General features: G+C 34.9%; 1 protein-coding gene across 1 annotated transcript; it reads left to right on the top strand.

Annotated features, from left to right (window-relative positions):
* Positions 1 to 5: 5 nt before the first annotated feature.
* Positions 6 to 27,759, top strand: LOC128558863 (ras GTPase-activating protein 1-like). The gene is made up of 12 exons (XM_053549090.1): positions 6 to 63; positions 1,038 to 1,135; positions 1,584 to 1,822; positions 2,182 to 2,428; positions 4,389 to 4,545; positions 6,586 to 6,728; positions 10,387 to 10,502; positions 13,348 to 13,434; positions 15,994 to 16,061; positions 17,652 to 17,818; positions 18,978 to 19,100; positions 27,688 to 27,759. Exons 1-12 carry the CDS (start codon positions 6 to 8, stop codon positions 27,757 to 27,759), a joined length of 1,575 nt encoding a protein of 524 aa, XP_053405065.1.

Genomic DNA, 27,759 nt, shown 5'->3' with positions numbered 1-27,759 from the left:
AATGCATGGCTCAAAGGATATGGCGTTGGCGTAAGAAACTTGCTATTCGAGGTTCGAGCCTTGGTAAGTTCACAGTTTTAGTTGTTTTTTTTTATCGTTTGTTTCAATATACGTTGAACGAGAAAATTGTGCAGTTCATTGATTCGATTGGTTAATGACGTTTAAGATGGCGCATGTCATGTCATGTCACCTTATCATGGAGGGTCTATAAACAGTTTCATCTTCAAATTGGTCTACTAGCATTTAGGAGTGACCTGTCGCTTTTATTAATAGATTTGAAAGGTTACTGGAATAAACCACTTCAGTAAATGGGTACCCTACCTTTTTTATAACTTATTTTTATAATAAATATTTAAATGACTGCCTCCTCCGACAATTAGACGCCGTGGTGCAGTGGTAAGCGCGACGGCTCTAGAATCTTACTTTTGTGAGTTCGAATTCCAACGGAGATAAAAAAAAATTCATTTTATATTTTGCTAACATACATTTTAAAATGATGATAATGTTAAATATGTATTTGAATTGCATTACTTGTATCATTTTGCTATTTTCGCGTATAACATAGGTTGTTCAAATATCTTTTTGATTGTGAGGATGCTCTATTGGACGTGTGTTTTCGAAATGTATTGAATGTATTGAAATTGTATGAATGAAATCAAAAATGAAACTTAAATGATGAAATAAAATGAAATAAATATAAACATGAAAAATATAAATAAAACAATTTCAATCATAAAACAAATCGCCCTGTGTGGGACTCGAACCCTCAGCCTCCTAATCGCAAAAGTTAAATCACTAGCAAGATACTCAATTCTACCAACTGAGCTACCGTGGCAATTTCGTTCTGTGCATTATTGAAAATATATTTATAGTTTTAAATAAGTCAAATATCATTCAAACCCTTATCTAATAAATAGACCAGTCTGGAAAATCCAAATCTAAAAATAAAAGCGACAGGTCACTCCTAAATGCTAATAGGTGTATTGACCATGTACTGTCAGTTGAACAGAAATACTGGTAGTAAGACATTGCTATAGACGATCTTCCAGCACCTGTGATCATCGAGCTTAACTCGGATTCCGATACATCATCTGACTCAGAGACTGACACAGCTGAAGGGTCGTCAACAGACACAGCGAGAGAAGATGAAATTATGTGACATGAATTACATTGAAATAAAACTAGCAAAATATATTGAAAATATAGAAAGAATGAAACAAAGATAAGTCAAACATTATCATTGAAATATATAAATTGCTTTTTTTAAAAGGATGTTCAAAGATTCTTTATTAAAATAATAAAGAAATGAATACGAGAAAAAAAATATGGCCGTCATCTTGGCTTGTACTTGCACCTCGGCGTTTTGAGTTCTAACGCTCTACCAATTGCGCCTGCGATATAATCATGTGCATGGTAAACAAAACATACATATCAGCTTACTCTATAGAGATTTTTCAGCTAAGTATGGACCGAATACCGATATAAACCAAATGAAAAAGTGTATCATTCCTTCACGGCTAAGAATACGCGGTTAAACTATATTAATACAAATGTAGTTGAAAAATAAATTTGTTAACTTGCAGAGTTGGATAAACGTACTGAAGGAGCACTGTGTGAACACACAGGTGACGCGGATACAGAAGAGGTCAACTGTTCTCATAGAGCTACGTAGTCTTTCAGTGGAGGTGATAGAATGTCGAAATATCCCTATGAAATACCTGTCTCATCCATTCTGTGTTATAACCCTGAACAGCGTGAAAGTTTGCCGCACTCGCGATGTGGATACCACAAATCTATTCTGGCAAGAGGTTTTCACACTTGAGTAAGTTCCCTTTTTAGCTCGACTATACGAAGTATGGAGAGCTGTGCTACTAGACCCTGCGTCCGCACTTTGGATAAAGTTTTGATGCACTTTCTCAAGTAACAACATATTTAACTCAAAATAATTTTATTCTTACCAGAAGTGTAAACGAGAAATTCATCCTTATCATAAAAGTGCAAATGAGAACTTCATCCTTACCGTAATAAAATGTTGTCCTTATCATATAAAAATGTCATCCTCTCTATGAAAGAATCCCATTCTCACTGTATTATAAGAACTTCATCCTTACATAAAAGAATTCATCCGTACAGTAAAAGTGTACTAAATAAATGTCTTTAAGTGATGTCTGTCTTTTGCAGTGATATACCCGGTAATGTTAGATATATATCAGTGAAGATATTCAATCACAGCAAACGGTCCAAAGATACAGAAGTCGCCCATGTGACGATACCACTCGTAGAGTTTGATAACGCAGAGCTCATTGACAAGTGGTATACACTACAACCGCATGCTGTTGTACGATGTGATATGGGGTCCATTCGACTACGCACACGCTACATTCACCAGGTCATTATGCCGGAAGAACAGTATAATAGTCTCAAAGATGTAAGTGTCATGTTGTACAGTGATATATTTGGAAAATTTTCAAAGTGACATCATTTTGATTTATTCCAGTATCAGGCTCCATTGCCAGTTAAATTCTAAACTGCATTAGCGAGAAACAAGGAACATGCGTCAGATTAACAGTCCGTGCTGGTACAGAATCAAGGATCATGAGTTAGGTTAACTGTCCGTGCTGGTACAGAATCAAGGATCATGGGTTAGGTTAACAGTCTGTGCTGGTACAGAATCAAGGAATATGGGCCAGGTTAACTGGTCGTGCTGGTACAGAATCAACGATCATGGGTTATGTTAACTGTTTGTGCTAGTACAGAATCAAGGATCATGGGTTAGGTTTACAGGCCGTGTTGGTACAGAATCAACGATCAGGGGTTAGGTTAACTGTCCGTGCTGGTACAGAATCAACGATCATGGGTTAGGTTAACTGGCCGTGCTGGTACAGAATCAACGATCACGGGTTAGGTTAACTGTCCGTGCTGGTACAGAATCAACGATCACGGGTTAGGTTAACTGTCCGTGCTGGTACAGAATCAACGATCATGGGTCAGGTTAACTGGCCGTGCTGGTACAGAATCAAGGATCATGGGTTAGGTTTGCTAGCCGTGTTGGTACAGAATCAAGGATCATAGGTTAGGTTAACTGTCCGTGATGGTACAGAATCAAGGATCATGGGTTAGGTTAACTGTCCGTGATGGTACAGAATCAAGGATCTTGCGTTAGGTAAACTGGCCACCATACTCATTACTGGTATGCCAGAATACTGTATGACTAAAATTTTGCAAAATAAAAGAAGAAAGTCTAATGACGCAAGGTTTAATTATACACCCGGGTGGGCGGCGTCCACAGACTTTGTCCGGAGCATATCTTCTTCATGCATGAAGGGATTTTATTGAAACTTTGCACAGTTGTTTATCATCATGAGACGGAGTGTCCTGCGCATGAACCAGGTCCCTAGGTCTAAGGTCAAGGTCACACTAAGAGGTCAAAGGTCAAACTCAAGAATGACTTTGTCCGGAGCATATCTTCTTCATGCATGGAGGGATTTTGATGAAACAATTGTTTACCATTATGAGACGGAGTGTCATGCGCAAAAACCAGGTCCCTAGGTCTAAGGTCATCTATCATGAGACGAAGTGTCATGCGCAGGTCCCTTCTTTAGAATTACTTCCCTTTTTTGGTATTATAAATAGCTTATATTGTAACTTTTTCATTACTAGTCGTAGGGAAAAGTCGAGACCGCTTTTCTGTAGTACAACATGCATGTTACATCCAATTTTGAGGTGTATTTTGACCAATCTCTACCTGGTAAGGATATTTGTGTGGACTTACATTTTTTTTCCAAGACAACTTTTCTGTGGTACAACATAGATGTTACTTTCAAATTTTAGGTGTATTTTAATGTATCTCTACCTGGTAAGGAGTTTTTATGTGGATTTAGAAAAACAAACATTCTGGCACTCTTGTTTCAGCATAATCCATTAATATCCATTGTAAGAATCCTGGAACTCTGGTTACGTTCATTGATTGTTGGTACATAAATGAAATATTGAACAACATTAAACCCAACCCAAAACAAACAAACGTATGGACATCCAACCATTCTGCTGACGTTTTTACGTTCGTTTATGTTCAGATCTCTGAAAGCCCTGTATAAATCAGCCATTTTGCTTATTTCCTTGTGACTTAAAGCAGTCAGGTGTTTTAACCTTTACCGTGCTAAATTTCTAAAATGGATTGGTCTATCATTCAATTTGGAACTCCGCTTGTTTTATCAAAGAAGTGTTCACTGAAAACTTACTGACTGATTAGCAAACAGTGCAGACCATGATCAGCCTGTATGGATGTGTAGGCTGATCTTGGTCTCTACTGGCCGGAAAGGCAGAATCACTTGCCGCCAGTAAGCTAAAGGTTAATATATCAAACAAACTTTGAGTTTAAATTTCAGTTAATACTGAATGACTTTGGAAACATTATCACGCTAGCTGAAGTGTGTGGGAATCACCGAGTGTCACTGGCTAAAGCTTTGCTGAATTTGTTCAGACACGAGAGACAGGTACAGGTGCTGTTGAAGAACATCAATGATTACTATATAGCCAAAGAAGGTGAGCTTAGCTTTTGAATTGCTACATGTTATGTACATTTGTAGGTTAACAGTCACTATTTCACAGTACACAAGAATCCCCTCTTTCTTACTGCTCACAGGACTACAGCAGACATTTTGAAGGAATTAAAACGAGTTTTTCAGTCTCCAAGTTTTTTAGACTGAAAATCCTTAAGGATTCTTTTATTCATTCGAAGCTCAAAAAAATCATTGCTTTACCATTTAAGAAATGATTTTTTTTTCTGAGTTCATAAAAAATGAACTAAAGAATCGGATCGGCAAACCCATGAAACTCTTAAAGAAATTAATTCCTTTTTAGCTCGACTATTCAAAGAAAATGTCTCGACTATTCGAAGCTATTCTACTGGTGTCGGCGTCGGCGTCACACCTTGGTTAAGGTTTTGCATGCAAGTACATACAGCTATCATTTAAAGGCGAATAGCTTTAAAACTTTTTTTTTCTTTTTCTAGCTCAATTACCAACTTCACTGGGTCAAGTTCCATAACTCTGACATGTCTTTTGAGCAAACTATGCCCCCATTAGGACTTAGAACATTCTGGTTAAAGTTTTACATGCAAGTAACTATCTCCAAAACTAATGCAGATATCGAATTGAAACTTAACATGTGTCTTCGGGGTTATAAAACTAGTTGATAACATCAAGTCCCATAACTTTGACCTGCACTTTAGCCAAATTATGCCCCATTTGGACTTAGAAAATACTGGTTAAAGGTTTGCGTGCAAGTACTTACATCTATCATTTAAAGGCATATAGATTTGAAACTTATTTTTTCATTTTCTAGATCAATTACCAACCTCACAGGGCCAAGTCCCATATCTCTGACATGTATTTTGGGCAAATTATGCCCCCTTTAGGACTTAGAAAATGCTGGTTAAAGTTTTACATGCTAGTTACTATCTCCTTTACTAATGCAGATATTGATATGAAACTTCACGTGTCTTCGGGGTTATAGAACTAGTTAATAGCATCAAGTCCCATAACTCTGACTTGCATTTTGGCCAAATTATGCCCCCTTTGGACTTAGAAAATCCTTATAAATTTTGCGTGCAAGTACATGCAGCTATAACATAAAGGCATACAGATTTAGAGCTTCTTTTTCTAGATCAATTACCATCCTCACTTGGTCAAGTACCATAACTCTGACATGTATTTTTGGCAAATTATGCCCCCTTTTGGACTTAGAAAATTCTGGTTAAAGTTTAACATGCAAGTTACTATCTCCAAAACTAATGCAGATATTGAATTGAAACTTCACATGTGCCTTCGGGGTTATAAAACTAGCAAGTCCCATAACTCTGATATGCATTTTGGTCAAATTATGTCCCCTTTTGAACTTTAAACCCTTTTGATATTTAACATTTTGGGTAATATATTCCTGCGTCTGGGACAATATTTCGAATAGTCGAGCTTGGCTGTCTTACGGACAGCTCTTCTTTTATTTACATTACATTTCCTTTCCATTTGTAAACAAGGTTAAATAATTATAAATTTAACACATTTTGTTGCATTTAACATTAAAATCAGTTGCCTGGCCATTTTGGTCTCCTGACTGAACATTTGTAACATCATCTAAGAAACGTTCTCCCTGACTATACCTAGACGATGCAAAAACAGAGGTCTGTTATCACTAAGCAGTCTTCTTATATCTTTGGCACCTTTCCTTTTGCTGTTCATACAAAATGAACGTCATAATTCTAAATGAAAAGAATAGGGCAAATGTAAATATTAAAAGCTGGAAAGTTTCCAAAATGAACTGAATTTTGTTGCTGTGGTTTAAGAACTTTACTAGTAAATGTTAGAATGTTTCGCTTCCCTTATTCAATTCTACCATTTTTGTTACCCTACTGGACTAATTCCATACTACTAGATCTGTCACATCGAACATGAAAGGTATAGTGAGTAGTAATTTAAAGGATACAATAAGTTGTTTTTACACCATTATAAAGTTATAAAGTAATCAAACAGTGCTCGTAGTGGAGGAGGTATGGATCTCCTTTAATGATAATTTTGGTATTTACAGATGAAGTATCAACATTATTTCGAGGATCTACATTGGCAACAACATTAATGGACCAGTACATGAAAATGATTGGTACTGAGTTTGTTCATGCAGCCATCAAAGGACCTGTTTGCAAAATATGTGAAAGCAAGCAGAGCTGTGAGGTAAACTATTCACGAACAGTATGTGATTTTATCACCTTTCCCAACCATGTTGGAGCCTCCACTGCCAAATAGTTGAGGATGCCAATTTTCAGTCACTTACCCCTCACTGCTGTGAAAATGACTGAAATTTGGTAAAAAAAAAACTGATAAGTAGAATAAAAAAAGAAAATCTGCTCGAATGTCACCTCGTTCTTGAAAGAAAATTCTGTCTGCCATAATAATTAGATATGTGGGATAGGGATGTTACTTTATAGCAAACCATTACAATAATTAGATATGTCTGACTGACTATTCCAGCCCATTTACGTAGTTGTGTCCACATTAGTCTCGAAACACTGGCTGTAAATAATAATTAAAGTTTCTTAAAATTACCGTCTGACATGCAGATTTGTTAATTTGAAGAGGTGTGGCATTGTTGATACATTTGTTCATCTGTACTGGGTGAATTATTGGGAACACAAAGTAATGTCATTAGTGAACAAGTTTGTTCTTAACTGTAGTATTTTCATCAAACTATTACCATGAGTGGTGGGGGCATATAGATTTGGTCTTGTCCGTGCATCTGTTCGAGCACACGATTGGTACCTTAGGCGGTAGGAGGTGTGGCCTAGGACAATCCTTTATATTCATTCCGTAACCACTAAATTCTTTTGTTCCTTATGCGGTCATTCTATTGTTTTCAAACAATGGAATGACCACCTAATACCTAAATCGTATGGGCGTCTGTCCGTCCGTCCGAAGTTCGTGACGCGCCTATCTCAAAAAGTATTTGATATAAATTGATGAAACCTTGCATGAGTCTTTATCATGATATGAACTTGCGCACCTCCTATTTTCTGTCTCCGCCCCCTATTTTCAGAGTTATGGCCCCTGAATTAGTAAAAAAAGCACATTTTCACCTTGTGACGCGCTTAGCTCAAAATGTATTTGATATAAATTGATGAAACCTTGCATGAGTCTGGCTCCGCCCCCTATTTTCAGAGTTATGGCCCCTGAAATAGTCAAAAATGCACATTTTCACATTGTGACATGTCTAGCTCAAAAAGTGTTTGATATAGATTCATGAAACCTCGCATGAGTCTTAATCATGATATGAACTTGAGCACCTCCTATTTTTCATTTCTGTCCGCCCCCTATTTTCAGTGTTATGGCACCTGAAATAGTCAGAAATGCACATTTTCACCTTGTGATGCACCTAGTTCAAAAAGTATTTAATATAAATGATTGAAAACTTGCATTTATTAAGTCTTTATCATGATATAAACTGCACACCTCTTATTTTTTGGCTGGCTCCACCCCCTATTTTTAAAGTTATGTCCCCTGAAATGGTAAACAAAACTGCACAATTTCACCTAATTATGTGCCTAGCTGAAAAAGTATTTTTGGGTCTTTATCATGATGTGTCCTTGCACACTTGGCATTCTTCCTGAGAATCTGAGCATTTATTACAAAGTTATGGCCCTTGAAATAGCCAAAATAGTGGACTTTTTGTTTGTGATGCTCATAGCTCAAAAGTATATAGCCTAGAATAATGAATTCTTTTCATAAAATGTTTCTTGAGGCTATACCCCATTAAGGCTGCAAACATTTGAATTATTTCCCCTTATTTGTGACAAATGTACCAGTGGGGGCACACCCTGTGTCCTACAGACACATTCTAGTTTAGCTCAACTATGCAAAGCATGGAGAGCTATCCTTCTTGACCTGGCATCGGCGTCGGCGTCTGCCCACGTCCTCACCTTGGTTGGAGTTTTGATGCAATTTCTCTTAATCTTAAAATAGTTCATCATCACCACATGATATGACACAAGGGCCATAACTCTCATCCCATTATTTATGAATTATCCTCCTTTTTACGTAGAATTTCAGGTTTAAGTTTTGATGCATTTTTGCTTAGTTCAATCTCAGTTATTACTAAAATGGATTTGATTCAAACTTGAAATAGTTGTTTCACATCATCACGCACACCATATGTCACAAGTTCTGTAACTCTGGCACCAGTTATTCTTTATTTCATTTATAAATTACTAAATGGATCTGATTTGAAAGTAAAATAATGTTCCACATTATCACCCACATCATTGAGACAAGGGTCAAAACTCTGGCACCAATATTTTATTGATTTTCCCCCCTTTTCACTTTAAATTTAAGGTTTAAAGTTTTGGTGCACTTTCAGTCCAGCTATATTATTACCAAATGTATTTGGTTCAGACTTAAGATAATTGTTCAACATCGTCACAGACATCATATAAAACAAGGGCCGTAACTCTTGCACAATATTTTATGAATTATACTCCATTTCTGCCTAGAATTTTAGTTTAATATTGATGTTTTTTCACCATACCTTTGTTCTTACTAGATGGAATTGATTTAAACTTCAAAGGGTTGTTCCACATCATCAACCACATGATATGACACAATTTCCATAATGCTAGCACCAATATTATGAGCTAGGCCCTCTTTTTACTTAGAATTTCAGGTTCAAGTTGTGAAACACTTTTGCTCTATCTCAAGGTATTACTGTCTAGATTTGATTCCAATTCAAGATAGTTATTCCATATTATTAGTCACATGATATGATACATGGTGCATTAATGTTGCAGAGAAAGTTTTCATAAATTATGTCCCATTTATACTTACAAAATGTATCTAATGTTTTGTTGCACTTTATCTTTATCTTTATCCCTGTTATTATATAATACTTTTGACACAGACTTAAGCTATTTTACGATATCTTCATCTGTATTGAAGTCATTACACACTCCAGTAATAGCTCCAGCTTCCTCAGATGTGCCCAGTTTTACTATCCTGTATGAAAATAGTCAAGCATGCTGTCTTCTGTGACACTTCTTTTTTTGCGAAAAATGCCCAAGTATGTGCTTAAATTTTCAAATTTTCTTGGGAGAAAGTCCTGAGATTTATCATGTAAGTTTTTGCTGTCTTAGATATAAGCTCTGTAACATTTTAGAACATGTATCGTGAACACACAGAGGGATCTGATTATAGTAGGGAAGGGCCCCAGAGGTCAAGCATTTAAGGTAATGTGCCTGTCACCCCTGTAGATTCCACTCTTGCTTGGGTCTTCATGTTAGGAAGTGGGCCCACAAAAGGTCACTGGCTATACCCATATACCCGCCCATGTCGGAAATAATGGATGGAGCCTCTGAGGTCTTTCTTCACCATTAAAAGCTGGAAAGTGGTAGGACCTTGAAAAGTCCTTACATTTGAAGCTAGTCCTTTAAGTTGATATTAGTCTTTGAGAAAGTCCTTAAATTTTGGAAAAAAAATACTTGAATTTCACCTAAAACGTAATGAAAAATGTTCTGTAAACAACTTGTTTTGCAGAAAGAACAAATTTGAAAGAAAAGATAATGAACATAATTTGAAAGAAAATTATTCTATTTGGTGACATATCAAATTATGCTTCATAGACAGCATTGACCACAGTTTAAATGGGGTGCAATATTTACCACAACACCGCTTTAAAGTAATTCATGGAAGTTGTTGGAACTAAGATTTCTAAACAAATTTTTAGCCCGCCATCATGCACTATGAGTTAGATATAGTTTGGTAAGCAGTATGCCTTTTAAGTTTGTTCTCAAACGTGATAGTTTTGTCCTGTGTACACAAATTTATGGATTTTAAATTTCTATTTCAGTTAAACTCACAGTTTCTGGATAATCCATCAGAATTGCCAAGTAATACAGATCATTTTGTGGACTTTCTCACTGAAATGGTCGAGTCCATTTTTAAATCCACAGAAAGTTGTCCCAAGTAAGTATTTCTGCATAAATTATAACTAATTATGCCCCCCTTTGAAGAAGGAGGGGTATATTGTTTTGCAGATGTCTGTCAGTCGGTATGTAGACCAATTTGTTTCCGGATGATAACTCAAGACTGCTTGGGCCTAGGATCATGGAAGTTGATAGGGAGGTTGTTCATCACCAGTAGATGACCCCTATTGATTTTGAAGTCAGTTTGTTAAAGGTCAAGGTCACAGTGACCTTGAGCAGTTGAATGGTTTCCGGGTGATAACTCGAGAACGCTTGGGCCTAGGATCATGAAAGTTGATAGGGAGGCTGTTCATGACCAGAAGATGACCCCTACCAAGCAGATGACCCCAACTGGGGGTCTCTGTGGCCGAGTGGTTAAGGTCGCTGACTTCAAATCACTTTCAATGTGGGTTCGAGCCTCACTCGGGGCGTTGAATTCTTCATGTGAGGAAGCCATCCAGCTGGCTTACGAAAGATCGGTGGTTCTACCCAGGTGCCCGCTCGTGATGAAGTAATGCACGGAGGGGCACCTGGGGTATTCCGCCACCATTAAAGCTGGAAAGTAGCCATATGACCTATCATGTGTCGGTGCGACGTTAAATAAAAATCAAAGGCCTGAATGGCCTGAGTCGGCTAATGATTGATGTACTGACAGTATAGTCTACCAGTTTCAGTTTGTTTTTAGTTTTTTTCTTAAAATTTCATAACACAGCTCGATATTTACCCAAAATATTATATCCGGATACGATTACACTTTTCTCCAGTTTGAACAATATATTTTACAAATTGTGATGATACGAAGACATTTAGCAGCAATTGGCAGTATCTGACATTGAAGTTTACGGTTAAATTACCTCTTATTTAAATCTTTTCATAAAAAAGTTATTTCGTTTAGACGATAGACGATCTACTTTCGATTTCAAAAACTACAAGAAAATACAATTTAATGTTTCGCCGATTTGTTTATTTCTCGAAAAATAAGAATTAAAATCATTTTTAATATCAGTAGTAACTAAACAAACCAGTAAGAGCTTCTTCTTCCGATAATTTATCCGTTTACTGACTGCAAAATTCAACCCACGCAAAGTTTAAAGAAATCATACGATGCGTGTTTACATTCAATGTGGGAGAATTAAGGCTGATCGGCTATGTTACCTAACGCATCCAGACGATTCAGATTTTGTTTTTAAAAAAGCATTGTGTGCGTTTCTGTAATTTTATATACGTTTTTATACTCTTAGAAATTATTAGACATGCGTATTAGCATTATTTCTATACGTAATTTACGCTAATACGCATCTTATCTGGAGCCCTGTGGAACTATTTTTTGTCTTTCGCTGCATGTTACCCAAGCTTTGTAAGCCTGCGCAATTCTTAAAATGCACATTTATGCTTAATGAGTTACATTCGAAAATTGCACAATTAAAAGTCATAAATATGACAGATTACATCGTATATTGGTCATAGCAAAGGGAATTGACACATTTTTTACTTCATTCATGCAGTGAACTGTTTGAAGTTTGAGAAATCTAATGGAACTACATCCCTTCACTGTGTTATTTGGTCCATTTAGAGAATTCTTGGATAGCAAGGACTCGTCAAAAGGCTTTCAGCCTTTAGCCGACTCAAAAAAACAATCGGTTTTGAGGTCAGAGATGAAGGTCACAGTGACCCCGAATAACTTGAGAACGATTGGGCCTAGGATCACAAAACTTAATAGGGAGGTTGCTCATGACTAGCAGATGACCCCTGCTGATTTTGAGGCCAATAGGACAAAGATCAAGGTCACATTGAACCAGAACAGTAGAACTTTCGTTTACAGTGAGCAAATAATTTCTGTTTCTTGTGCAATTACTGAATGCAATGCATCAAGGGGGTGTGGGGATATTTCGTGTTCTACGAGCTGTTGTTCACAGAAAGTTGCTCCAAGTATTTCTGCATGAATTATAACTTATTCACAAAAAGTTGTCCCAAGTAATTATTTCTGCATGAATTATAACTAATTCACAGAAAGTTTTCCCAAGTAAGTAGTTCTGCATAAATTATGAACCATTTACAGAAAGATGTCCCCAGTAAATATATTATAATTAATTCACAGAAGGTTGTCCCAAGTAAGTATTTCTGCATAAATTATAACTAATTCACAGAAAGTTGCTCCAAGTAAGTAGTGCTGCATGAATTATGGACCATTCACAGAAAGATGTCCCCAGTAAATATTTCTGCAAAAGTTATAATTAATTCACAGAAAGTTGTCCCGAGTAAATATTTCTGCATAAATTGTAACTAATTTACAGAAAGTTGTCTCAAGTAAGTATTTCTGCATAAATTATACATGTAACTAATTCACAGAAAGTTGTCCCAAGCTAGTAGTTCTGCATAAATTATAAGTCCATTTTCATAGAAAAATCATTGTACTTCCACACAAATTAAAATTCATTCACAGAAAGTTATCTAAGTAAGTACTTAAGGTAAATGTGTCAACTTTAGATGCAGTTATGCATGAGAATATTGTCGCATTTAAGTGTGTCTCTGTAAATTGTAGTTCATTGATAGAAAGTTTACCAGATATGCGTGTCCACATAAATTGTATTTTATTCTCGGGAACCTGGCCCAAACTGAAGTAAGCCTTACATGTTGTGACTAATCCTGAAACTGTTGTAGAAAGGTATCATGTCCACATAAAATGTGCTGACATTTCATCGACATAATTTATAAGGGCACTCATAAAGGACTCTTTCATATTTCAGAGTTTTGTGTCATAACTTCCACATAAAGTTTTCTACAGTAGTATGCCATCCACATAAACCACAAAAGAAGACTTGACAAATGATTTCTTTCATTTTCAGAGTTTTACGTTATATATGTGGCAGATTACAAAAATCAGTTTCTGCCAAGTGGCCTGAAGATGAAAGTGTTAGAACAAGAGTAGTCAGGTACTGTATATTTTAAAATCAGAAATTTTCGCGGGGGTTTAAATTTCGCTAATTTTTTGAGGCCCTACATGTCGTGAAAATTAATCCTCGCATATTAGTATAATTCAAATTTAAGTAGGATACCTACCATTTTTTACAATTTTGTAAATATTAAACATTGCAAACATACACAAAATTTCAAATTCACGATTTTTTTACCCAATGAAAATATAATATGCTTTTACAGTACTGTAAAATTATTCTAATTTCGTGTGCATGAAATCTTTTGGTGTTTGCAAGTCTGGGTATTTTGTTAGGATATGAATTTTTGGAATCCAACTTTTGAAGACAAAATGATTTGTTAATCTTACTATTGTTTGCAGATCAAATTGCCCTTTCGCCTTTTCTTAAATCGATAGACTTGTACCTTTACGTCACAAAAGCAGCGATGCTGAAGCTATTTTTGGATCTTGACTATACAGGTCACTCCGCCTTTCCGATACGAGTAAAAAAATACTGAATGAACTTGTTTACATTGGCTGTATGACCGAGAAATGATGATTTAAATACTGTTCGAACGGTGTTTAACCGGAATGTAACAGAAGTACTAGATCTAATCTTCATTTAAAATTTTAAATTTAAATGAATCTTGCCACAGTGCACACTTTACATTTAGGTAGCGTGGATGTGAAAAAAGACGCTACATTATAGGCCATTTCTGCCTTAATTTCAGTACCTTTTGCTGCAGACTTTTCTTTTAAATAATGTATCTCGTGTTTAGTTTTCACAATAATTATAAAACGTGACTGACCCGAGTTGTTGAATTCGCTCATCAATGATTGAAGAGCATAAGTTTGATTCCCGGAACCGACCATGCCTCTTTAGTTGGAAAAAGTCGGCAATTTCTTGCGGAATATGTGAGTCTTAGTCTAACTAATTTGGCGCGATCCTAGGAAACAGATAAATTCAAATAAAACTTTCATGTATCAAAAGGTACTCCAAATAGTTGTACTCAAGAGTTAAATATCGCTATACTAGTATTTCTTGACTGGTCGATATCCCCTTTAGGGAGACAACGCAAAATTTCAAAATGCAAAAATGTAAAATCGGTCTACCCGAGGTCTTATTTATATTAGACTAATCAAAAGCGGGATTCAATTCCTCATTAATTTATGTAAAAGTTATCATAATTTCCCTTGACAGGATTAACGAACGGATACACATAAAGTGTAAGTGATAAAACCAATAACTTTACATGACGGTGTGCTGTTATTTAACCTCAGTTATTTTGGTCCTTTTAGAGTGACCGTCACAAATATATTAAAACAAACTAAACGTCGAATTATTTTGACTTATGTGAGTCTATAAATGGTTCTTTCCATGAACGAAGACAAGGCTTATCAACTGCCTGTATGAGAATAACTGAAATAGTGTTTAAACAAATTCAAATAAATAGTAGATAAATTCACATGTATGTATGTAAACCCACTTAAAAGATAAAATTTTTAAAAAAAACTGGATCTATAATGGAGTTAGATTTGCGGTAGTTAAGCTACGGAAGACTCTGCAAAAGTTCGAATATCAAATAAATCAGTTTTTTTTTTTGGATATGACAATTAGATCTACAAGTGTTACGTAGCTTGAAGGTTCAATGATCGATACCTTTCTGTAAAACCTTGTAGGCCTATATATAGGCCTACCTTGCGTAGTTGGAAATTTCGTCGATAATAATTGTTATAACAAACAAAAAACGCTGTTTTCATTTGAAAGTAATTGAAAATTCTATATTCTACTTTTATAACATATCCATTATCACCTCATTGCACTTTACAATGTATGCAAGGTGGAACAACTGATACGTATTAGACATTCCTGATGCAAGTATGGCAATACTTCAAAGATAGAGACAGAGCGCGCGCTTTGTGTGACGTCAAGATCATTAAAGAAAAAAAACTTTCACGACAAGGTGAATGAATAGGTGGGGTTAACCTGTCAGGATTACTCCAAAAATAGCTTCAGCTTCACAGTTTTGTGACGTAAACATGCAACTCTATCGATTTGATAAAAGTTGAAGGGGCAATTTGATCTGCAAACAGTAGTATTTGCTGGGATTTGATGTTGTGGATAAACGTATCCATGAAATCCACGTAATTTAGTCCTCACCCAAATAATTTTGATTTTACAGTATTTTTGTAGATTGCACATAACACAGAAACTAGACATGTTACGTTCCAGAATTGTGTGCTAATATTTTTAAAAATGTGATAATCTTCTTGCTGTCAGCATATTTAGAGTTTTTTTATGTCAAGTATAAATGAGCCGCACCATGAGAATACAAACATAGTACGTTTGCGACCAACATGAATCCAGACCAGCCTGCGCATCTGCGCCGTCTTGTCAGGATCTATGTTGTTCGGCTTCAAAGCCTATTGTAATAAGAGGAACCATTTTGGAACAGCATGGATCTGCAGGCTGGTCTTGATCCATGCTGGTCGCAAATGCACTATGTTGGTTTTCTCATGGTGCAGCTCAGATTGTTTTAAAAACATATTAAAGCAATATTGAAATTTTATGTTTCAGCGGTTTTGTGTTCCTACGCCTTCTCTGTCCTGCCATTTTACACCCAAAGTCTTTTAATCTGATCACTGGTAAGTTAGTTCTCGTGCTTAATAAAGATGGTATTGTTTTGTAATTTAATGATTGAAAAAGTCTATTTTTAGCTCGGTTGTTTCAAAGAATGAGAGCAATTGCACTTGCCTTGGCATCTGTGTCCTCAAGTTCTTTTTTTGTCTGATGTCCAATATCTTCTTCATTAAAATATTTTATTCAGGCTTGCTGTACTTGATTGTTGTGACAGGTTGTTAAACTCTACCTGCAAAATGTCCAGAGTTATGCCCCTTTAATCTAGAATTTTAGTTAAAGATTTATAGAGTCCAGTATCTTCTTCATTGCTTCTTCAATTGAAGCTTAATGGCTGTACTTGCTAATAGTGACAATTCTTCATTAGTGAGACAAGATGTGTAACTCTGCCTGCAGTATTTACAGAGTTATGCCACTTTTTCACTTAGTAATTTTGATTATAAAGTTTTTCAAATAATACAAATAATAAATATTGTGTTTTTAACCAGTACGGATATTATATTAAAACTATACACTTGTCTTCCAACCAGTAACACGACATTCTAGCATCAAGTCCCATATCTTACATTAACCCTTCTTCTCCGTCTCTTACACTTAACCCTTCTTGGACTTCGAAAATCAAGATTGAAATATTTCTCTTCAAAGTCAATGCAGATATTAAATTGAAACATTATCCAAATTATTTATATTGAAAAAAACATGGTGAAAGATACATGTCCAGTAACTCTGCATTGAATTTGGCAAAGTTATGCCCCTTTATACCCCCCGACGATAGTCGGAGGGATATAGTTTTGGCGTTGTCCTTCCGTCTTCTCGTCCGTCCGGAGCCAGCTAGGAAATGGTTAGAACTTTTTAAATAAAACTTCATATATATGTTCACCACTATGTGTTTTTGCGGCCCGCCAAGTTTCAGTTAGATTGCCCTAGTAACACAAGAGTTATGGTCCTTAGAGGTTTCTAGTATTAACTGTATAGGGTACTATAAATATGGCAATTTCTGCATCACAATTTTTGATATATTTGACATACAAGTATGAAACTTAAACAGAATTTAGATCTCCATAATGTGGTTGTGTACACACAATTTCGTTCTGATTTATTCTGTAAATTAAGCGTTATTGCCCTTTAATTGTATAAAAATCCACATATTTGTACTTAAGAATTTACCATCTGGTAGAATTTTATTAAATTTCTTTCATTCTTTTGCATGAACATTTATTGTAAGCATGTCACCCCCTTACCTTGATCACACCCCCCCCCCCCCCCCCCCCCCACAAAAAAATAAATCATTCCTTATTTTAATTTTTTTTTCAAACAAACTTCATATACTTGTTCACCATTATGAGGTTATGAGGCCTATCAAGTTTCAGTCAGATCGCTCAAGTAACACCAGACTTATGGCCCTTAGAAGTTTCTAGTGTTAACTATATAGGGTACTATAGATATGGCAGGCTGGTCTGGATCCATGTTGGTCGCATCCCCAGTTTGTTGTTTTTCTCATGACGTGGCTCAATTATGATAGAGGATAAAGAAGATTATATTTATAAGAATGCAGCAGTGTCTGTAATTTAAAAGATGGAAATTGTTTTTCTCTTCAGAAACTCCGTCAGAAACAGCTGTACGAACATTAAAGTTGATTGCGAAAGCTTTACAGAATCTGGCAAACCTTGTAGAGTTTGGTGTGAAAGAACAGTTTATGACTTGCGTAAATCCGTTCATTAAGAACAACAAGGCAAGAATGGTGGAGTTTCTAGATAAACTGTCTGTAAGTTGTCTGCTTTTTTTTGCAATTTGGGTTTGTATTTTGATGTTCATTTGAAGAGATGACTCCTTTTATAAGGTGGTTCTGCCCATATGTTAACCAGAAACCCCAACTTCGTATCGTTTGTCCAGGTAAATAGATAAACTAGTGGTTGTTCCACCTTATTTGTAACCTGTTTTTCTTGAATTGCATCTTCAAGAATGATTGAAGGATTTTTTAAAGAAAGTTTGAAGAAAAATTCAGTTTTAAGGGCAGATAACTCCTAAACAAGCAAGGTGACCTATAATTGATATTGTTTTTCTTAGGTTTTTTTGCATTTCTCTATTTCCAACATGAAACTGTGTTCATATGCAAAGTTTGAACAAATACTATTATTTGGGAAATTTTTGCCCCATCTCTCATATAAGAAACTGCAGCAAGTGTCTTTAAATGCTGAACAGAGCACTTAGCAGATGTAAAAACATTGTATTTTATATATGCTGCTCTAATCTCACCCTTGACCTTAGTGTAGGAGTTACAGATATGCTGTGTTTTCATTTATTTTCTGAAGTGTGTAGAAATCCATTGTAATTCTCTTATGATTATAGTAAATAACTTCCCACATGTTTCTGTTTCAGAAAATTAGGAAATGCATGGTTATGCTGTAGGTAAACTGGCTTAAAATGAAGCCTAGTGTAAATAAAAAGTTACATAATCATGTCTCCAACATTGATTTAGTGCTGTCTTGCAGTCTGTTCATCTGTCTTTATCTCCAAAAATAATGCAGGTACTTGGTTGTAACTCCACATAATTGTTGGGTGCAGTTGAACAAGATCATTTCAGCATCAAGTCCAATAACTCTTACTAGAATTTGGACAATATAGATCTACCTGTTCTTAGAAAATCCATTTAACTTTGTGAGACAGCTCTTGTTCTACTTCAGAATTTGTTGGAGTGTGTAGAAATCCATGATACTGATGATTGATTTAGCCCAGTGTAATTGACATATTACATACTGTTTATTTTCAGAATGTGTCTGTCTGTGTAGAAATCCAAGATACTGATAATTGATTTAGCCTAGGGTAATTGACATATTACATACTGTTTATTTTCAGAATGTGTCTGAGTGTGTAGAAATCCAAGATAATGATCAATATAATATCAAATACTATTTCTTTTTCAGAATGTTTCGGAGTGTATAGAAATCCATGATAATGCTATAAGTGATCTGTCTCGTGATTTAGCCACTATACATCAGATTTGTGCCACACATGTTGAAGAGCTCAGGAAACGCTCAGATTCACAGGTTTGCTGCTAAATGCCTTTATCTCGAGCAATTAGATTAAAGGAATATGGAGTGATAAATTTTGGGTCGTGCAAATGTTGTGTGATTGTTTAGGAAGAGGAATTGAAAGGCATGCATAAATTTAAGCAGAACACTACCTTGAAACTACAGTGTATTTATAGAGCTGAAACTTTGCTCTAAATAATTTGAAATAATTTCACACAAATGTTCTTTCGGAAGTGACCAAAACAACCAGATTTTAAACTTCCACTGTCATGGTGTCATGCAAACTAATATTTATTTTATAAAAGAAAGCATAGTAAATTAACATAACTCTGCTAGCTTCCTCTTCTAATGTGGTTGAACAAGGCTAACACAAGAAAGTACGGCTCCTAGAAAGCATGAATGAAGTCATTGTTTTCAGACAGCGTAAACACTCCCACGCATTACATGAACATTCAATGACACTGCCACGTTGAATTATTTTAATTTCTTTTTTACCTTAACAATAGAGTGGAACATACCCAATGAAAATGTTAACCTTTAGCCTGCTGTTGTCAAGGGATACTGCCTTTGCGACAAGTGTAGACCACGGATGTTCAGTCTGATCATGGTCTGCTGCTGAACTGTTCGCTTTTCATCCAGTAAATTTTCAGTGAACACCCTTTAGAATAAGAAGTGGTACTGCCCAAAACCCCTTAGAATAATAAGTGGTACTGCCCAAATTGAATGATAAACCAGTCCATTTTAGAAATTTAGCAGGATAAAGGTTAAGACACACCAGTCCTACATAGTAACCTCTAAATGAACTATCTGCAGTAATAGTGCATATTTATGTCTCCCACCACACAGTGGTGTGGAAGACGTATTGATTTACTCCAGTCTGTGTGTCTGTCACAAAGCTTGCCCGCACTCTAAGTCGAATATTTCTCTTTCGATCTTCACCAAACTTGAACAAAATGTGTTTGACCATAAGACCTCGGCCAAGGTCGACAACTAGCCAAATCGGCCAATGCACTTTTAAATTATGGCCCTAGAATTACGGATTGGATCCACTCGTCCAGACCATCTATTTGAATCCATTCATCTAGACCGTCCAGGAAAACGACATTTTTCATAGGGGCAGTTGTTGGAGACATGCGCTTTTCTCAAAAGCATCTCCAGTTTTAAATACGAAATCACAACTTCATATCCCCATATATTTTACATTGTGTGTTAGAATTAGTTTGCCTATATATAAAAAAAAGAAATTGCCTTTGATGGCATTTTTTGTTAATGCCCGACAGATACATTCATTGTTAACTTTATAAAACTTGGAAACTTTTCAGGGGAGCTGTCGCCTTCTATGGGTCATAGTAAGGTCACAGCACAAGGTCAAAGGTCGATAAGTGCATGTGTTTTGTTCGAAACTTCAGATTTTCGCCATATTTGCTACATTCTAATTACAAACATTCAATTTTTCGGTGATAATTATGAATCTGAGAAGTAAACTAAATTACTTCAAATAGATTTATTGCATTTGAGACTGGCAAACTTCAAAACGACTAAAGTTATTTCTATAGAATAAGCTTAACTTTTCGTACGCTCTGATATTTTGTTCATTTATGGAAGTTATCTTTCTCATGTTTCTAAAGTTTTCAGGCTAACAATTTCTATAAAGACTGGTTGGTTACCTGTATGATTGTCTGTATAAACAGTAGAGGTAAAAAATAATCTAAGGCGCGTATTTTATAAAGACTAGTACAGTCTAACTTCGTTTGCCCGAATTCGGATTATCCAATTACTACTTTTGGCTCGAACAGCGTCAGGTCTATATAATGTATACTTCACGTTGGCTTGTACTACTTATATCTCGAACACATTTTACTTGTCTCGTCGAGCTCCAGCGAACATAGTTTGACTGTTTTAACTGTTGACAGATCTAAAGAATTCTTCGGAAGCACAGAACTCAAGGACGTAAAATAGCAAGCTCGGTTTGATCAAGTCTGTTTGTGAGATAGTATGAACTGTGCAATTACTCGCAAGCATTATCTAAAATGATCTATGTTGTCAATCAAAACTCTTTTTCAGGTGTTTACGCTTGTGCTGTAGCAATTTCATGAATGTATGAGCGTTTAGAAATACTACCTATGCATAAAAATCAAGCGATATCAAAATGTAAATAGAAATATTAGATAACCGCAAATGTTATGTTTTTGTGTGTTTATTTTTTTATATTTTTTTCTTTTCATTCCATTAGCATGAGAATGGTACTTTTCATATTTTGGAATCAGCTAATAAGAACTGGTAACCGCTCTTCAAGTGTTTTCAATATCTACAACTTTGTAACTATTTGTTTATGTTGGTCTATACTTCAAAAAGGCTTGATAACTGTTAGTGAATTTGATAGTATATCGAATGTTTTTAGAATGATCTTTATGACTGTGAATATAGGGGCAAAGCATTTTTGTTTTCCTTGGTTATAGAACCGAGTAGAGCAAATTTACCAATGTATCAAGAAGGAATCTACTGATGTTATAAAATAAACAAATGTGAGCTTACGCTTTTGTAGCCTTAAACGTGTAAAAATAAATATATTGTCAATTAAATTCAGTGCGGAATGCTAGAATGAACTACCCTTATATAGATATAACTTCTTACCCTTATAATTATTATAAAAAATGAATAAACCCCATATCACTTCTCAAGCTATAGACGTTTTAGCCTGACATATTCAATCGGCATTATTTGTTTATTATAAATCCATCGTTTTGAATTTCAAATCTCTTCTTCAAGCTCTTCTCATCCTGCAGGAAGTTATTTTTGCGCATTGTATATCTCTTGGTAACTATCGAACCACCATATTTCATCATTTTGATTAGCTGAACCATCATCTGTCAGTAATCATGAAAATATCGGAGGGTATAACTTCAATATTTCACTGAATGAGCCTCAATGTTACTATTATGAAAAAAATTATATCAACCTTCTGATGTTTTTATACCTTTATTTTTACATTCTTATTTGTAGAAGATCTGAATGACTACTGGACTACTGTTTCAGTGTCAAGACACAAGCTTTGTTTTTGAAGGACATCCTGTCTGAAACCAAGTGTCAGATGTACAAATTGTTATGATCTTTTGTTTTGAACAGGAAGTGAGAGTGCAGAAGCAAAGCCAAAGACAAAAAGAATCGAAACAGAAATAGCGTACTGAACTTTCAGAATAAAATGATGCAAATATCGCATTAAGAGCTTCGGTGATAGAAAATCTAGTTCTTGAAATTTGCTACTTAATTGCACATACATAAAATATGACGATAAATGGCTGACGGACAGTAAAAAAGAAAGAACTATAATACAGCAAATCAAGGGAATAGTGTATAGATTAACTAGTTGAAATCCTACAAATCTGTTCTGTTTAGTTTATTACCGTACATGTACTGTGTACACCTAGGTTGTGTCCAGTATTTCAGTTATTCTTCTAAAAAGGTCCTATTTAACCATCACCGCGTGGACAAATTAACATTAATATATATCATATAATGAATCATCATCAGATTTGAAAGCATTTCTTTAGGGGCTTGCGAAGGATTCCATATAATATTATATATGTTACTTTCAACAGTATTTCAGTCATTTAAAGGCAAAGAAAATCTCCTATATAAGTGACCCCCCCCCCCCCCACCTCCACCATAAAAGCCAGACACTTCAATCCCCAATAAACAGGATCCTGTCTGGTCCAGTCTGGTAAAGGTCCATAAAACCCCTGTAGACTTGACATGCAGTCCATGTCAGAAGATCATAAATTTTATTGATATGTAAAGATAGTTGGTTATTTTCAGTGCTATTCATTTCACTGATTGAAATGCAGCTTTTTTTAAGATTATACACAAAATTATTTTAATTGATAATATACTAATTGTAATTGCTCATTCTTGTTGAGTAATGTCCTGGCAAATTAAATTATAAAACTTACATCAGGACAATTCTCACCATTTTAGAAAACTCTCACCTTTATTTAATGAAAAATGAAATAATTATTTAAAACTCAATAAGAGAAATGACAAAAAAAAATTTTCAATTATTAACTTATTATGATCTTTTCATCTAAATAACAAAATAAAAACAGAAAAATTTAATATTGCTGGATTTTATTAGAAATGAAACAAGCGCTCAGTTGCATTATTAATAAATGAAAAAAATGAACCTTCATGATAAAATCCACTGGCGCCAGATCAGAAAGAAAATGCCTCTATACATGTTATACCCTACCCCTAGGTATTCTATAAGAACCATGGTCGTGAACGGGAAAAATATACTAACCCATTTCAATGGCGTATTTCATACCTAAAACACGCAGTTCATTAAATGTGTACTACTGATATTAAACAAGCGATAATTTATCTTCCATCGTGCACCAGTCACATTGTCTCAATATTCCATATTGCAGAGATGCTCCATATATTTTATGCTTTAGTCAACGTTACAGAAAAAACCAGCGTGAACTCCCCTAATGAACATCCGGTCTAGAGGTCGCGGCAGTGTGCACATGTTAAGCGAAATGTAAACAAACAAGAACAGAATGCAATATATTCACAGTTTTACGATAAGACTCGAGATGATGAATGAAATTCATCTTGTATATGATTTTGAATTTGAAATCATACATTAGTATACATCTATTCTGTTTATTTAATTCTTTTTGCACATTTATACTGCATATAAACATTTTAGCGTACACGTGTAGTAAAATGACGACTGATATACATTTTCACATCAGCCAATCAGAATGGTTTTGTAATCTAGAACGGGACTTCACCAGGGAAGTTCAAGCAAGTTTTTTTTGTGTAACGTTGAAAAACAGTAAACTACACGTTGTTTTTCTAAGATAAGAAGTATTGAAGAAATGTGACCGGTACACAATGGAAGATAAATTACCACTTGTTTAATATAAATAGTACACATTTACTGAACTGCGTGTTTTAGGTATGAAATATGCGATTGAAATGGGTTAGTATATTTTCCCGTTCACGACCATGGTTCTTATAGAATACTTAGGGGTAGGCTATAACATGTACAGAGGCATTTTCTTTCTGATCTGGCGCCAGTGATAAAATCCAGCAATAAACAGATACCATTGTTCAAAATACACATAATTTATTTATAGATGAATTATTCATTATTTTTAAAAATGTGCCTGAATGCATTTTCTTATTTTTTTAAAAATATCAAGCAATAATGAGATATAATTGTTTATAAAGCTTGATTAACTGGAAAAAAATATGCTGTTGTATTGAATCACTTTTTTTTTGTTTAGTCCCAATATAATCAGGCTTTCTAAACACGTTATAAAAGTGAGAACTGGTTTGCTATAAAAGTGAAAAATATCACATGCAATCTATGTTCTGCACAGTAACTATACAGTAGCTTAATATGATAAACAGAAGCAAGTCTATCAATCGTCCAGTCTTGTATATTGGCTCTTACTGCCAATACGCAGACCATAGGCCACATACCTTGCATACCAGAATCAGTGTCTTTAACGGCGGTCAATTAACCTAATCAGTGTTCTGGAGTCGCTACAAGTAGTAGCCTTTTCCCCGCAAGTAACTGCCAACTTCTCCATATGATTCAGAAGTGGAGGACGAAATTACACTTGACAATTTCTATTATCAAATCGTCATGGAGAACATTCACCTCTCCCGGGATCTAACTCACGACCCCGCGACCCTTAGATCTGCGCTCTACCGATTGAGCTAAAAATACTTGTTTGTATACATGACAGTAAAATGATTTTGACTATTTACCTGAGAATTGTACATGTATACATTTATATATAATTCATTTCCGCTGTAGTCTTCTTCCTCAAAACCTATCATATTTTCAATATCGCACAAATTTCTCAAAAGGTGTACAATATGTAAATATTCTTCTTATAGTCAGTTCAAAGCTTAAATTCAAATTTTATTGCTGCCTGAAATGCAAAAAAAAAAAATGCATTTGCAGTGTCATTTTATAATCATTTACTCAACAATTTTTCTAACTCATCACCAGACATTTGTTTTTATCTCTGCCAAATTTTGACAGATTTGAATAAAAATTGGACACATTGTTTAATGACCGACCAGTTCAATTAAATAGAGATATCAATTGTACGCACATTCGTTGTGCCATATAATAAAAATCAAATAAGGTACCCCGTCCCCTCTCCCCCCCCCCCCCCCGCCCCAAAAAAATAAAGAATAAACAAAATGAATGCAACTTGGTGCTGGTCTATGTATGCGTAAGTACTGCCATCTGCGGGCTTATCAATTTTGTCATTAATGTGGTGTTATTAATGACGTCACAAACCTGTGAAAAAAATTAACATGTTCATATTGAAAATATTGACGAATGTTCCATTTCAAATAAACGGAGTTGAACATTCAAAATACAAGATTTAGCTAACCAAAAGGTTCCTTCTAGCGCATATAAAATATTCTTTTTAATGGATATTGTTTTAGCATAATGTTACAAATGTTTAATAATGCAATGAGAAAAATATGTTCTGTCAATTTTGGTGCAAACTTAACTATTTAAAAACTAATCTGAGTATAAACAGTTTTATCATAATCCAAAGTTGTTTCCTTTTAGATATAAGCAAGTGCAGTACATATTATGCTATTTGGAAGCATTTGTCTTGCAGTCCGTATTTCAATTCCGGATGTTTTCATCACGCGACTACACCAGCGAGTACCTGCACACTTAACACAAAGAAATTTCATAATGCATTTACGAGTCGAAAAACAAATCAGGAAGAGTAAAAAAGTACGAGAAAGCACTTGCAAATCTGAAACGTTAGAGGCATACAGACACTAAATAGACAAATGGCGCGAAAAAAAATGGTAGTCGCATAATGGCGGACACAAATAGTCCTCAGTTTCTTTGCTCTGTAGAGCTATTTTCATTATTTTCTTTGCAATGTTTTTGCTAAAATCACATGACAGATCTATGACTGACTTGTAGGTAGCATTTTCATAATGAAATAACAACATGACAAAATTTTTCATGGAAACTTAGATCATACACCACTAGTATAATTTGGGGTCTCATTTTTTAGCTGATTTTGTAGTTTGTGTGCTTGACTGAAATTATTTTTCTTGCATCAAACATGACCCCTACTTTTCTTTTGATTTTTCTTTAGCACTAACAATTTTCTTCAAGAAAATGTAGGTTACAGACATTTATAATGGGTCCTGGTGTGTGCTGCGGCCATTGGAAATAGGTCAATTTTATCAAAGAGCTATAAGTTCTTTGATTTTATATAGAATAAAGAACAAAAACTATTTAGTGTGTTATAACCTTAGAAGCTAAAAAAAATCACGTGACCAGGGACAATTTCATTACGTAATTTTTTTTTGGCGGGAGTCTATTTTTAGATGATGCATATTCATTTCATTGATCTCGATTCTTTCCTATGATATATTCAATTGAGGAGTTACATGATTTAAACTTTATTATTGTGTCTTGTTGTTCTGTTATTTTACGTAGTTGTATTGCACTAAAGACTGAAATAAAGATGCGTAAACACATACTGGGCTAGAGGCTATTTGTAATGAATATGCATGAGTCCAAGATGGCGGCGCCCTACGGGAAATCGGTATCCTTTGACGATACCCTTGTATCCATTACATGCTCAGTCAAGTGTGACATGTTCACCATAAGTGTTCCTACCCTTGAGAAGGAACAATAATTATTTGAATTTCATTGAATCAATAGGATCAAAGTGTACTACTGTGATTTGGAATCTGCTTTTTATGTGACTTTTGATTAAAGGATTACCTTATTGTTACCCTTAGAGTTAAATGAATTTACATCAGGCTATGATCGTTTATATGTTATATTATAATAAAATAATCATTTAACATTATGTAAAACATTCATTCAAATCTGTCAAAATTTGGCGATATAGGGAAAAAACAGTTGTGGAGTTAAAAAATTTGTTGTGTATGTTATTAATATACGCACCATTTTGCTACCTTTAGTAACATAGAGTCATTTTTAAAAGTTCAGTTTTGACCTTGACATGTCTGTGACTTTAAAATTACATTGAAATAACCCTTGGATACGACAGTTTCAAAATATCTCTCTAGTTCATCCACATATAAAGATTAGCAAACATGTCAAGTAAAACACACTTTGCCATCGTATGCCATTTTCCCCAGATTTATATATTATTCTATATGATATTATACTCGTATATATTATATATATATATATATATATATATATATATATATATATATATATATATCATCAGTTTTATTTATAAAATACTAAAGGGCGTTGAGACACAATATTTAAACCAATTTAGATGGTATATGAAATTGAAACGAGTGCACAGCGGCATAGTATATTTGTAAATGCACTTATTTGACTTTTGACCCCATTGTACTTAAATGAGGGACCATAGAAGGCGACAGCCCCTTTTAAATTTCATGTTCGATCCTAAGGATTACTTTTATACTAATATCCGAGCATTAACAAAAAATGCCATCAGAAGTCACATTTTCCCAAGATATTGGCAGACTAAATGCAAAATTTGTTGCACAATTAAATGTTTTCATGGTAAATATTTTCTATTTTCAGGCTTTGAAGAGGCTTATTGCTGTGACTGACATAGCGACAAATCACAAGAAGCAATACATGGGCGACACTTGA

This window comes from Mercenaria mercenaria, chromosome 8 (assembly GCF_021730395.1).
Source record: "Mercenaria mercenaria strain notata chromosome 8, MADL_Memer_1, whole genome shotgun sequence".
Taxonomy (NCBI): Eukaryota; Metazoa; Mollusca; class Bivalvia; order Venerida; family Veneridae; genus Mercenaria; species Mercenaria mercenaria.
This window is presented reverse-complemented; position numbering and strand designations above follow the sequence as displayed.

Coding starts and splice junctions, on each gene's coding strand:
- LOC128558863 (XM_053549090.1), top strand. CDS start 6: ATGGCTCAAAGGATATGGCGTTGGCGTAAGAAACTTGCTATTCGAGGT. Junction 6,729..10,386: donor AAAGCAAGCAGAGCTGTGAG/GTAAACTATTCA, acceptor TTTCTATTTCAG/TTAAACTCACAGTTTCTGGA. Junction 10,503..13,347: donor TCCACAGAAAGTTGTCCCAA/GTAAGTATTTCT, acceptor TTTCATTTTCAG/AGTTTTACGTTATATATGTG.